The following is a 12,754-nucleotide window of genomic DNA, read 5'->3' on the forward strand; positions in this document are numbered from 1 at the left end:
AGGCAGCCTCCAGCTGCTATGATTGTCCAGACAGGACATTAAGCAGTGTGGGAGAGAGGAAAACAGCATTCTGCTGCTATGACAGTCCAGGCAGTACAGAATCTTTTCTTTACACATGAAGGGCGGGGCCTGATGGAGCTCAGCCCCCTGTTGCTATGATGAAGATGGTTAGCAGGCCGTCTACTTATGGGCTGATGACGAGGACAGGTACCAGTCGTATTGCACTACACCATCTACAGCAAGGCTGATGATGATGATGACGGATATCAGTCTTACTGCACCATCAGCCACCCATGATGCGGGGGAGAGGATGCTACAGTACAGTGCCACAGCATCGCGTCTACCAGCAGCATTCAGTACACATAGGGTGACATTTAAAAGAGTCAAGAGACGATTTTTTTTCCTTTTTCCTTCTGGGGGTGGGGGAGGGGGGTACATTGACCAGCTATGCCCTGAACCGCCGCGGACAATGTGTTTGACCGTACAGGTATTGGGAGATCAGCCAAGAATGCAAATGCTTTTCGGAGACTGCAGGAACTGTGGGATACCTTGCGTCCTCAGTCCCCCCTCCCTCCATGAGCGTCCATTTGATTCTTTGGCTTTCCGTTACGCTTGTCACGCAGCAGCGTGCTGAGTCTCTGCTACGCCGTCTGTCCGGAGATTTTTTAAAAATACTTTGGACCAGGCGTAACATTACAGTAATTCCCCTAATTAGATCCTGTAGTCTCCGAGCGAGATCACCCTGAGGACGGTCACTGAAGGAGATAGAGAGCGCATGCTGCGTGAAAGCCAGCACAAACCAGGGCCCTATGCAGCCGTGCTCAGGGAGGCAATGCTCCCTGAGTACCTCATGAAAGCCTGGCGCGGAAAAGTGTGCTACCATGGAGCATCCAGTAAGGCAGCTCTCCCCAGGAACCTCCTGCGGAGGCTTTACGATTACCTCTAGGAGAGCTTCGTGGAGATCTCCCAGGAGGATTTCTGTTCTATCCCCATATATATAGACCTCCTTTTCACATAGTTCAGATTCCTGTTCCATTAATAATAAAAGTTTACATGTTTTAAGCACTTACCGACTGATCCTTCCCCTGATTCAGGGTCCGGGTTAACGGCCGGGGAGGGTTGGTAGGGGTTCTCCGTGAGGGTGATGAAGAGATCCTGGCTGTTGGGGAAATCAGCGTTGTAAGCGCTGTCGCCTGCCTCGTCCTCCACAAACCCTTCCTCATCTTCTCCGTCCACGAACATCGCCGAGGAACTGGCCATTGACACTATCCCATCGTCAGAATCCACGGTCACTGGTGGGGCAGTGGTGGCAGGCTCCGGAGCGTCCGTTTGCCACTTTGGTCTTCTGGTAGCCTTGTCTCAGGTCTTTGATTTTCAGGCGGCACTGCGTTGCATCCCGGCTGGATCCTCTGTCATGGCTTTGGAGACCTTCTCGTAGGTCTTTGCATTCCATTTTTTGGAGCGCAGCTCCTAAAGCACAGACTCCTCGCCCCACACAACGAGCAGATCCAAGACTTCCCGGTCAGTCTGTGCTGGGGCCCTGTTTCTATTCAGAGATTGCCTGGACTCCTCTGCTGGAGAGCTCTGCATCGTTGCTGGTGCTGCTGAGCTCGCCCCGATGTCCAACCAGGAAATGAGATTCAAAATGGCCAGACAGGAAAAGGAATTCAAATTTTCCCAGGGCTTTTCCTGTGTGGCTGATCAGAACATCCAAGCTCGGACTGCTGTCCAGAGCGTCAACAGAGTGGTGCACTGTGGGATAGCTCCCGGAGCTACTAAGGTCGATTTCCGTCCACACCTAGCCTAATTCGACATGGCCATGTCGAATTTAGCGCTACTCCCCTCGTCGGGGAGGAGTACAGAATTCGAACTAAAGAGCCCTCTATGTCGAATTAAATGGCTTCCTGGTGTGGACGGGTGCACGGTTAATTCGAATTAACGCTGCTAAATTCGAATTAAAGGCCTAGTGTGGACCAGGCCTTAAATTACTGATAAATTTAGTGAAGGTTGAGAGAATTTAACATAGTTTTGTATCTGGGATTTTTAATCACTTTTGCTAGATTCAGATTTAGAAACATTCTTTTAACATATCTGTTTAGTATTTCCAAATCAATGTTATATTACTGTTTTTGTGTTTATTTGCAGTTGGGGATTATATATCGAGATATAAAACTTGAGAATATTCTACTTGATTCTAATGGCCACGTTGTGCTGACAGACTTTGGTCTGAGTAAGGAGTTTCTTACAGATGAAGTGAGTATTTGAATATTCAGTGATTGTGGACACAATCCAGAAAGAATTTGGTTAGAAGAAAATAATCGTTTTCTATCCTATTGCTTTATTAAGGGGAACAGCTGAAACAATCTTAAACAAATAACATTCCCAAAAAATTAGGCTTATATTTAACTATATTAAAATCAGAAATTTATCAGAAGTGAGACAGAGTATACATTTTTAAATAAAAATATAGTTTAATAATTTGGCATTATACTGGTTAATTTACATCTCATGGAAGCACTGAACAAGACTTTTTTTAAAATTTATTTCATAAGTTTCCTTTTTCTAGTGTAGTACATTCTTGATTTCCTTGTATAGCACCTGTCTTGAACTCCAAATCTGAATCTACAAATGTAAACCTGACTTGTGACATATCTGCTTATTTAAACACACTTCTTTGAAGGACCTATCATAATCTCTCTAAAAAGTGCTAGAACCTTGAAGGGTAAGGGGTGAACAGTGTTGCTCGGCTTAATCACATGTGCTTTCATAATTATCAAGACACAGCATTACCTTGTTGCCCACAAAAGTAAATGGCTATTAACAAAGAATGGTACAGTGATCTGTGAAAACAGCTCAGATTGAACACACCCAAAACAAATACCTTGTGTGTAGTCTAAAATGAAAACAATTTGCTCCCAAGAAGAGAGGGGGTTGTTTTTTGCACACTGTATATTATGGAAAGAGTTTTTTTTTTAATAAAGGTCAGTATAGCTTCATGAATATGGGAGCCAGAGGGTTTGATATAACATCAAGTTTAGCCAAATTGCAAAGACCTTTATAAAAATATATCATTGTATTTACTTACACATTTTATCATGTTATTTAGAGCATTAGTAATGTACCTGGCAGAGATCATATAAATTGTATATTGGAGAATGTCCTGTAACATCTAATTGGTTATACTCTATTTTAAGTCTAGATGACATTTTTGTTTTAAATACCAAACATTGTTTCATGTGCTTATGTTAAATCTGCCCCACAAATTCATAATATTGTAGTGCTTGCCTAAGAGGTAGTGAATAGTCTCAAGGGTTCTGGGTTAATTCTCTGTATGATGGAAGGTGATTTGTCTATGCAATTCTGAATTGTTTGGATGATAGCTGTGGGTCACCAGCTGTTAGTTATATATAGCCCTTATTCACTGTAATCATTTGATACCAATATGTGTGTCTTTTTTAGAATGAGAGAGCATATTCTTTTTGCGGAACTATAGAATACATGGCTCCAGATATTGTCAGAGGAGGAGACACCGGACATGACAAGGTGTGTTTCATCTCAGCTTTCTTTTGTCACTGCCTGTTTACATTCCTGATTAAAATGAATCCTACTGTGTAGTTTTTTATGTGATTATTTGCCTGCCCTCCAAAACTTCCTCACTCCATTTCACAACTCAGGCTTTCCCAACTAAGGCCCAGAAAGAAGTGAGAATCAGACATGTTGAAAGTCTCTGGGTGAAGATAAAAGAAGGAAAAGGTGGGGAGGCGGTAGGATGTCTACTGTAGACCACCAAATGAGGAGGAGGAGGAGACAACATTTTTAGAACGAATAACAGAAGCAGCCAAAACACGAACCATGGTAGTAATGGGGGACTTTAACTTCCCAGATACTTGTTGGAAAAATAATTCAGGAAAACAGACTGTCAACAAGTTCTTGGAATGTATTTGGGACAACTTTTTATTTCGGAAGGTGGAGGAGGTAACAAGAGGAGCAGATATTTTAGATTTGATTCTGATTAATAGAGAGGAAGTAGTTGTGAGTCTGAAAGCAAAAGGCAACTTCAGTGAAGATCACAAAATAATAGAATTTATTATTCTAAGGAAAAGGAATGAGAGCAGCAGAATAAGGACAATGGACTTCACAAAAGCAGACTTCGACAAACTTAAAGAACTGTTATGTATGATATCTTTGAAAAGAGAGTGTAAGGCAAATGGAAGTAGTACAGGAGAGCTGGCAGTTTCTCTGAGACAATATTAAAAGCAAAACAGCAAACTATATCCTGAGGCAGAAGAAAAATGGGAAGACTAATAAAAGGCCAATATGATTGTTTCAGGAGTTCTTTAATAACGTGAAAATCAAAAAGGAATTGTACAAAATGGAAACAAGGACAAAATTGCTAAGGATGAGTGTGAAAGAATAGCACAAACAAGCAGGAACAAAATCAGAAAGACCAAGGCCTGGTCTACACAGGGGGCTGGGAGGGGGAGAAATTGATCTAAGTTATGCAACTTCAGCTATTTGAATAGCGTAGCTGAAGTCGACGTACTTAGATCTACTTACTGTGGTGTCTTTACTGCAGTAAGTTGACGGCTGATGCTCTCCCATCAACTCCATCTAGACTAGACACGATAAATCGACCTCCGTTGGATCAATCACTGCCTGTCGATCCAGCAGATAATGTAGACAAGCCCTAAGGCACCAAATGAGGTATACCTAACGAAAGGCAAAAGGCAGTAAGAAGAGGTTCTATAAATACATTGGGGCAAGAGAAAGATAAAGGAAAGTGTAGGTCCATTACTTACTAGGGAAGAAAAGCTTATAACAGATGACACAAAGAGGACACGTGTTTAATGCCTATTTTGCTTCAGTTTCACTAAAACAATTAATTCACTAGATGCTTCACCCAATATTAACAACAAGGAGGAAGGAACACAGGACAGAATAGGGAATTAACAGATTAAAGAATAATTAGGTAAATTAAATCTTGTATTCAAGTTGACAGGGCCTGATGAAATTCATCCTAGAGCTAGCCAAAGCAATCGTTTTCAAGAACTCATGGAGGATGGGGAAGGTCCCAAAGGATTAGAGAAGGGGGAACATGATACCTATCTTCAAAAAGGGGAACAAAGAGGACCTGGGAAATTATAGACTAATCAGCTTAACTTAATAATAATAGGCAACATGGATTTTGCAAGAATAAATCATGCCAAACCAATTAATTTCCTTCTTTGACAGGGTAACTGGCCTAGTGGATAGTGGGGAAGCAGTAGACTTTAATAAGGTTTCTGACACAGTCCCACATGACATTCTCATAAGCAAACTAGGAAAATGTAGTCTACCATAAGGTGGATGCAGGACTGATTTGAAAAAGTGTACTCAATGGTGATTCTTTGAGTGAAAGTCCCTATGTGTATTCCACAGGTGGGTTTGCACTGGCTGCATGTGTCCAAGTCCAGAAATTCTTCAAAGGAGTGTCCATTGACCTGCACATGTGTGGTAGATCCCCTCATGCTTCAGACCCAGGGTGTAAAAGCAGTGTAGGTCAACGCCAGTCTAGTTACTTCTTACCACCGTATGGCCTGAGTTGGAATAGTGTCCTGTTTCACTCTGAGTATAAACTATAACATGCAATATTTGTAAATAGTTTTTCTATATTTGTTTAAGAAGTTTGTTGTTATAGTATAGAATCATTTCTCAACCCACTCTCTGGTCTAAGACTATGCCCAGAGTCCCGAGCTTCAAGACTTGTGTCTTGTGCACTTCTTCTGCATCAGTGACAAGTATCAACGGTGCTTCTACTGTATGGGTGAAGCACATATCTCTGCACAGAGCAGTATCTGTAGATCCTTTTCCACCTAGAACTCGAGAGGCCCAGGAGCTCCAACTTAGCCTCCTCTATCAGGAACTTTGTGTGAGGTCCTGCTCTGATCTGGGCCTGGGAGGACCCCCCTGTACAATGGCCTCCACCAACCAGAAGTGCCTCTCCAAAATACGCCTTAGAGCAGAGTCATCAACCCCAAAGCCAAAGGACTCTTTTTCCAGGCCGCCTCTTGAGAGTAGAGAGCACTCTCAGGGTGCAAGGACAGAGGATGGTCCATAAGAAATGCATTCTGTTCCTGAGCTGGTCCAGTTTGGGTGACACACTGTGTTTGGAACCATGGAACCGGCTCCACTAACACCCCTAGGAGGAGGGCAAGGCATGCAAAAAGAAGGATCAGTCAGTTCCGACTGTGACTGTGGTACCAAAATGGAAGAACAGATGCTCACCAGTTCCATATACATGTGTGAGTCTGGACTCATTGTTGGTATCACCGTGTTCATCTAAAGACTGTTCAGCTGCAACAGATGAGCCAAGTTCTTCAGGCATATCTGCTGAAACTCCCTGGGCAATAGAGACTTATGTAACACCAGAGGATATTTTCCTCCCCTACCTACAGTCTCCACTCCTTTCTGGCCCTGATCTTGTGAGGGATGTCCTTGTTCTGGAGGAAGAATCTTTACTAATGTCTCAGAATTCAGCAGTTCCATCTTCAACCATCGGGCAGGAGTATTCCAGTACCAATGGCATTGCTGCTACCAACAGAACAGTCCTCAGAATTGGAAGAGGAGATAGCTGCATCAGTATTTCCACAGAAGGACAGGAGACCCAATAGACAGTTGAGAGGCTATACGAGGGGTCGGCAACCTTTCAGAAGTGGTATGCCGAGTCTTCATTTATTCACTCTAAGGTTTTGCATGCCAGTAATACATTTTAATGTCTTTAGAAGGTCTCTTTCTATAAATATATAATAATATATAACTAAACTATTGTTGTATGTAAAGTAAATAAGGTTTTTTAAATGTTTAAGAAGCTTCATTTAAAATTAAATTAAAATGCAGAACCCCCCAGACTGGTGGCCAGGACCCAGGCAGCGTGAGTGCCACTGAAAATCAGCTCGTGTACTGCCTTTGGCACGCGTGCCATAGGTTGCCTACCCCTGGGCTATACTTATCATCCCTCCCGGTATGACCCCCTTCGCTCCCAGCACCACTGGTACCAATTCCTCTGGGAGCCATTGCGACTGATGGATCCCTCCTTCTGGCCTTATTGGGGACCACAGGATTCCTATGGCAGGAGTCTGGACCCCTCTTATGAGTTGTACCACTTCTCCACTTCTTGATGGCCGGTTCCATTGGTGTATGAGGAGGAGGTGCCAGAACCAGTTCTGCTGATTTGATAGGAGCTTTGTGATAGAACACTGAGCAACAACAGTTGAGCCAGCGCTCTGGTCACTGCAGCTTCAGTTAAGCACTGCAGAAGAGACCTTATTAAGAACTGTGTCTTACTGATGGGTGGAGACTAACTGGAAGGCTAATTAAGCTATTAGGCGAAGGATATAAAAAGGCACAGGGTGGAAGTGGTGGGGAGGAGCAGACAGGAGCTGAGGGCTCCCTAAAACTGTAGGAGTTAAGACTGTATAGTGTACAAGGGTGGTGGGAACCAACATTATAAATAAGCTGCACTGGCTGTTTTACTAGCATAAAGGTCTCTGTGCAGTTTTTTGACTTGAGCAGAGGCTCTGCCACAGGCTGCTACTTCATCATCTCTGGACAATGCTGTCACTTAGTCATTGCCTTCTCCACCAGATGACAGTCAGTACTAGGAGCTGTTACATAGGGTTGCAAACAATCTACAGATCCCAGTAAATTAGATCCCCAGTACTGGTGCCCGGACATTTTGCAACCAAAGGGACTGAGTAAGGTGGCCTTTCCAATTAACGAGGCTATACTAGAGCCAGCCAGAGTGGTATGGCACACACCAGCATCTTGTGTCCCTACACCAAAAAAGGCTGAGCGAGAGGGGGTAGCTCAGTGGTTTGAGCATTGGCTGCTAAACCCAGGGTTGTGAGTTCAATCCTTGAGGGGGCCACGTAGGGATCTGGGGCAAAAATCAGTACTTGGTCCTGCTAGTGAAGGCAGGGGACTGGACTCGATGACCTTTCAAGGTCCCTTTCAGTTCTAGGAGATAGGTATATCTCCAATAAACTAAAATAAAATGTGGTTTTGTTTCTCCCAAAGAAACTGACTTTTTGTTTTCTCATCCTGCCCCCAACTCATTGATGGTACAGGCAGCTCTGGAAAGAGTTAAGTCACATTACCAGAAATCCATCTTGGCAGTCAGAGACTGGACTTTCTGGGAAGGAAGGTGTTCTCCACAGATCTGCAATTTCATATGACTAACTACCAAGCATTGTTAGTGAAATATGATTTTAACAGCTATGCCAGACTTTCAGACTTTAAAGATAAACTTCCCATAGAGGACAGAACCCAATTCCAGTCCCTTCTAGGTGAAGTGAAGTTAGTAGCAAAGGTGGCCCTCCAGGCTGCAGTAGCTACCGCAGACATGATGTCCAGGACTTTGGCCACAGAACTTGCTATGGTGAAGGACCTGTGGCTACAGTTGTCAGGATTTCCTAGGGAGGTCTAAAACACCTTGCAGGACCTTCCCTTCAGTGAGTCCAACTTTTTTAATGAAGAGACATATAAATCCCTGTACTCACTAAAGGACTCAAGATCTACTCTGAGGTCCCTGGGGATTTACACTTCAGTCCCCAGGAGGAAACACCATAGACATTCCTTTAGAGCAAAACCTTCTCTGCATGCTCTGTATTACCAGTGTCTACCTGAGCCTGTACGCAAATGCCAGAGGACTCAGAGGTTCAATTTCTCACCTCCCTCTACTGCCACAGCTTCCACTCACTGTCTACCGCAGGCCAAGGGCCACTTTTGACATACAGCTTGAGACCCGCATGCCAGATAGATGCCACCCACTTCTCCTGTCACCTTTGGCAGTTGTCTCATTCTGTTTGCCTACAGCTGGAATAAGATCACCGTAGACAGTTGAGTCCTGGAGATTATCAGGGCTATTCCATCAAGTTTCTCTCCTTCCCTCATCACAAACCTCCTTCCCAATCCCCCTTCAGGGACCACTCTCACCTCTGCTGTTGTGAACTCCCAGGGTATACGTAGTTTTATTGTGATGTGGTTTCTGATACACCAGTTCTTCTTCGAGTGATTGCTCCTATGCATTTCAGTTAGGTGTGCGCGCTGCGCGTGCATGGCTCTTCAGAAGATTTTTACCCTAGCAACACTCGGTGGGTCGGCTGGGCGCCCCCTGGAGTGGCGCCGCTATGGCGCAGGATATATACCCCTGCCGACCCATCCGCCCCTCAGTTCCTTCTTCCTGCCCGTGACGGCCGTTGGAACAGTGGAGCGCGGCTTAGCTGACCTCCACTTCCCTAGCTACTCGTAGTTTCTCTCGTTTAGTATATAGTTCAGATGTTTATAGTTGTAGTTAACTTTATTTGTTTGTAGTATAGTATTTATTTTCAGGGGTTCGGGGTTTATCCCTTCCCCTCACCCGGTGCCGGGTCCGATGCCCGGTCCACAGGGTTTTACACTGCTCGGCCGGCCACAAGCCGATGCCGACAAGAGATCCTCTCCTAAGTGCCTCGAGGAATCTCAACTAACAGATAAGTGCCGTATTTGTGAGGCCTTTAATCCGAGAACAAAGGGGAGCGGGACTTTCGTCTCAATCAGCTCCTGAGGGAGGCAGCTCTTGCTCCTCCGCTCTCGGCGCCGAGCGCTGGTTAGTCTTCAAGGAGCGCTCCCTCGGCACCGGATCGCCGGTACCGTCAAGGCCTCCCGGCACTGGCCCTCGCTGGCTCCGACGTCCACTCGGCATGGTTCCCTCTCCTGGAGGATGAAGAGGCACAATATACTTGCTGCGTCCGAGCCCTGCTCCGCAGCCGAGCGCTATGCTCAGTCGGAGCGCCCGGCACCGATGTCGGCTGCGGCTCCGACAATATCCGCACCATTAACTCTGGCCAGGCAAGAGCCGTCGAGTCCGGTGCTGGACGGCTCCCCTGTACGAACCGTAGTAGAGCTCGCTATGAAGCTGCGTCCGAGCCGCCTGCTCCGCAGCCGAGCGCTATGCTCAGTCGGATCGCCCGGCACCGATGTCTGCCGCGGCACCGACAGTATCAGCACCGTAGACTCCGGACACGCAAGAGCCATCAAGTCCAGCACCTGAATGCTCCCCGGTGCGAGCTGTGGTCGAGCTCAGTATTCCCTCCACGCTGGAAACATTTCCACAGCGAGGGAGTTGATGGCAAGGGCAGAGCCTGCGTTGCTTTAACCCCCGACACCGCCGGTGCGGGTTATATTGTCTATCGGCGAGCCTGTCTTGCTCACGCCACCCTGCGTCGGCACCGCAGAGCGGCACTGTTCCTGATCGCGGTCCCGCAGACGTTCTCGGTCCCGTCACCGATCGAGGTCCCGACGCCGCTCGCAGTCTCGGCACCGTTCTCTGTTTCGGTACCTTTAGTACTCGCGGCACCGGTCAGCGTCCCGTTCGCTGGCCCGGTACACTCGGCACCGATCCCGCTCCCGGCACCGCCCCAGGCATCGAGACTCCCGTAGCCACTCCTGAACATCGAGCCTTGCGCTCTCAGTCGACCGCCTGGCACAGTTCCGGTGGCAGGTCCCGTTCTTGGTACCGGTATGTCTCCCGGTACCGATCCCTGGTGCCACGTCGAGCGACGTCAGTTAGAGAAGGAGACTCTACCAAAGGCTCTTCAGCTCCTTCAGGGCCTTCCAGCCACGCATCAGTGTTGCCACGTGCGGACACTTCATATGCGCAGTACTCTGTTTTCCGATGTGCCCTCCAGAGTCTCCCAGGAGACCTATCAGTGGTCCTTCTAGTCACCTTGGGCGTACTACCACGCCAGAGGCATACCGGTGCTCCCATCTCGCTCCGTTCCGTCGGAGCTCTGGGTGCCAGAGGCGACAATTAGCCGTCCCCCTCCGACCGGTACGGAGCAAGCCCCGGTTCAGCCACCGGGCTCCCAGATCCCACCGGATCAGGAGGTCGTCCAGGAGCGCGAGCCCACACAGGACCCACTTGTCCCTGGCCTTTCTTCTGCCTCCTCCCCAGATGAGGCGGGGGCAGGAACATACTCCTCGGGCCCTCCTCTGATCGGAACGCAAGTGCATGGTATCATCCAGGGGGTACGAGTACCTATAGGTACATCTACCCCCCCACCCCGCTCCCTTGTCGTCCAGTCCCTCAATGGGATGGAACACCATGGCCAGCAGGCACCAGCCCCTAAAGCCAAGGAGGCTAGGCGAATGGTCTTACTGGGCCGTAAGATGTACTCGGCGGGGGCCCTGCCACTTCGTGTAGCAAACTAGCAAGCCCTGCTTAGCCGCTACTATGGGTGGCGGTGGGCAAATTTACAGAGTCGGTTCTTCAGAACTCCTCTCAAGAGTTCGATGCCCTCCTGGAACGAAGGAAGAAGCTGGCTAGAGCTTCCCTCCAGGCCTCGTTGGATGCAGCTGACTCCGCTGCCACGACCCTGGCCTCGGGTGTTGCCACGAGGCGCATTTCATGGCTCCAGTTATCGAGCCTCCCTCGCAGCTGCTGTACATTATACAGGACTTGCCCTTCAATGGCAAAGGCCTGTTCTCTAAAAAGAAAACGGGCCCTAGGCTGCAAAGCCTGAAGGGCAGCAGGGTCACTTTGCGCTCTCTCTCGGCATGCACACGCCGGTGCTTTAGTGCTGACCTTTCCGTCCCCAGCCTCACCGCTCTTACCCTGCGCCTAGACAAAGACAGGACTTTGCCAGCAGGCGTCACTTACATGGTCGTAGGCGTCAATCAGGCCCCCAAAGAAGCCAAAATTAAGGTCCTTCTGACCACCAATGGGGCAAAAGCCTACCCATCCTCGTCCCTCTTAGGGACCCCTCTCACGAGTGATTCCGCTTGCAACAGGTGCGGACGCTCCTCTTCATCAGAGCTATACAGGAGGTACCCAAGGACGAAACCTAATCCCCTGGGCGAAGGGAGGTCTCAGACCTATCCTAGACCTGCGGGACCTCAACAAGTTCACGATGCAGATAAGTTCCGCATGGTACCCATGGGGACCGTCATCCCATCCTTGGATCCCGGAGACTGTATGCCGCCCTCGATATGAAGGGCACGTATTTTCACGTCGCCATTTCTCTTCCACACAGAAGGTACCCCTGGTTGGGGGTACCGTTGTTTCCAGTATACGGCCCTCCCGGTTGGCCTCTATACTGCCCAAGTGTATTCAAAGTGCATGGCGGTAGTCACCGCCTCTCTTCGCCACCGTCGGATACACGTTCTCTGTATCTAGACAATTGGCTCATTCGAGGGACCTCCCGGCCCAAGTTACCAGTCCTGTGGGCATCGACACGGACCTATTCCTGTGTCTAGGCCTGATGATCAATAGTAAAATCCACTCTGGTTCCCACACAGGGAATAGAATTCATTGGGGCCATCCTGGACTCCAGTCTCACCAGAGCCTGCTTACCTCAGCCTCGGTTTCATGCGATGGTAACAATTGTACAAGGTCTACAGACCTTCCCGACAACTTTGGCTCGCACTTGCTAGGTTTCCTGAGTCACATGGCTGTCTGCACGTTTGTTTCCAAACATGCCAGGCTTCGCCTCCGTCCACTTCAATCGTGGCTCACCTTGGTGTACCACCCGGGCAGAGATAGCATACTCCTGGTCGTCTCGTTCCCCCTGAGTATCCTAGGCTCCCTCGACCGGGAGTCAGCATCCTCCCTGGTGTATCCAGGCAGGCTGTTCCATTAACCCCTCGGGGTCCCTCATGACAGACACCCCATCTCTCGTCTGGGTGCTCACCTGGGTCAGTTTCGCACTCACGGCCTTCGGTCGGCTCAAGAGCTGGC

The 12,754-nt window shown here is 48.1% G+C and overlaps 1 protein-coding gene across 8 annotated transcripts in view; it reads left to right on the top strand.

The window, feature by feature from the left end:
* The window catches only part of RPS6KA5 (ribosomal protein S6 kinase A5), a 165,387-nt gene that overhangs the window by 75,436 nt on the left and 77,197 nt on the right, over nt 1-12,754 (top strand). For all 8 annotated transcript variants that reach the window (XM_039535739.1, XM_039535738.1, XM_039535741.1 and 5 more), the window contains 2 exons: nt 2,146-2,253; nt 3,460-3,543. In XM_039535739.1, coding sequence (XP_039391673.1) covers nt 2,146-2,253; nt 3,460-3,543 — 192 coding nt within the window. The remainder of the gene's footprint in view (nt 1-2,145; nt 2,254-3,459; nt 3,544-12,754) is intronic.

Source organism: Mauremys reevesii, linkage group 4 (assembly GCF_016161935.1).
Source record: "Mauremys reevesii isolate NIE-2019 linkage group 4, ASM1616193v1, whole genome shotgun sequence".
NCBI lineage: Eukaryota > Metazoa > Chordata > Testudines > Geoemydidae > Mauremys > Mauremys reevesii.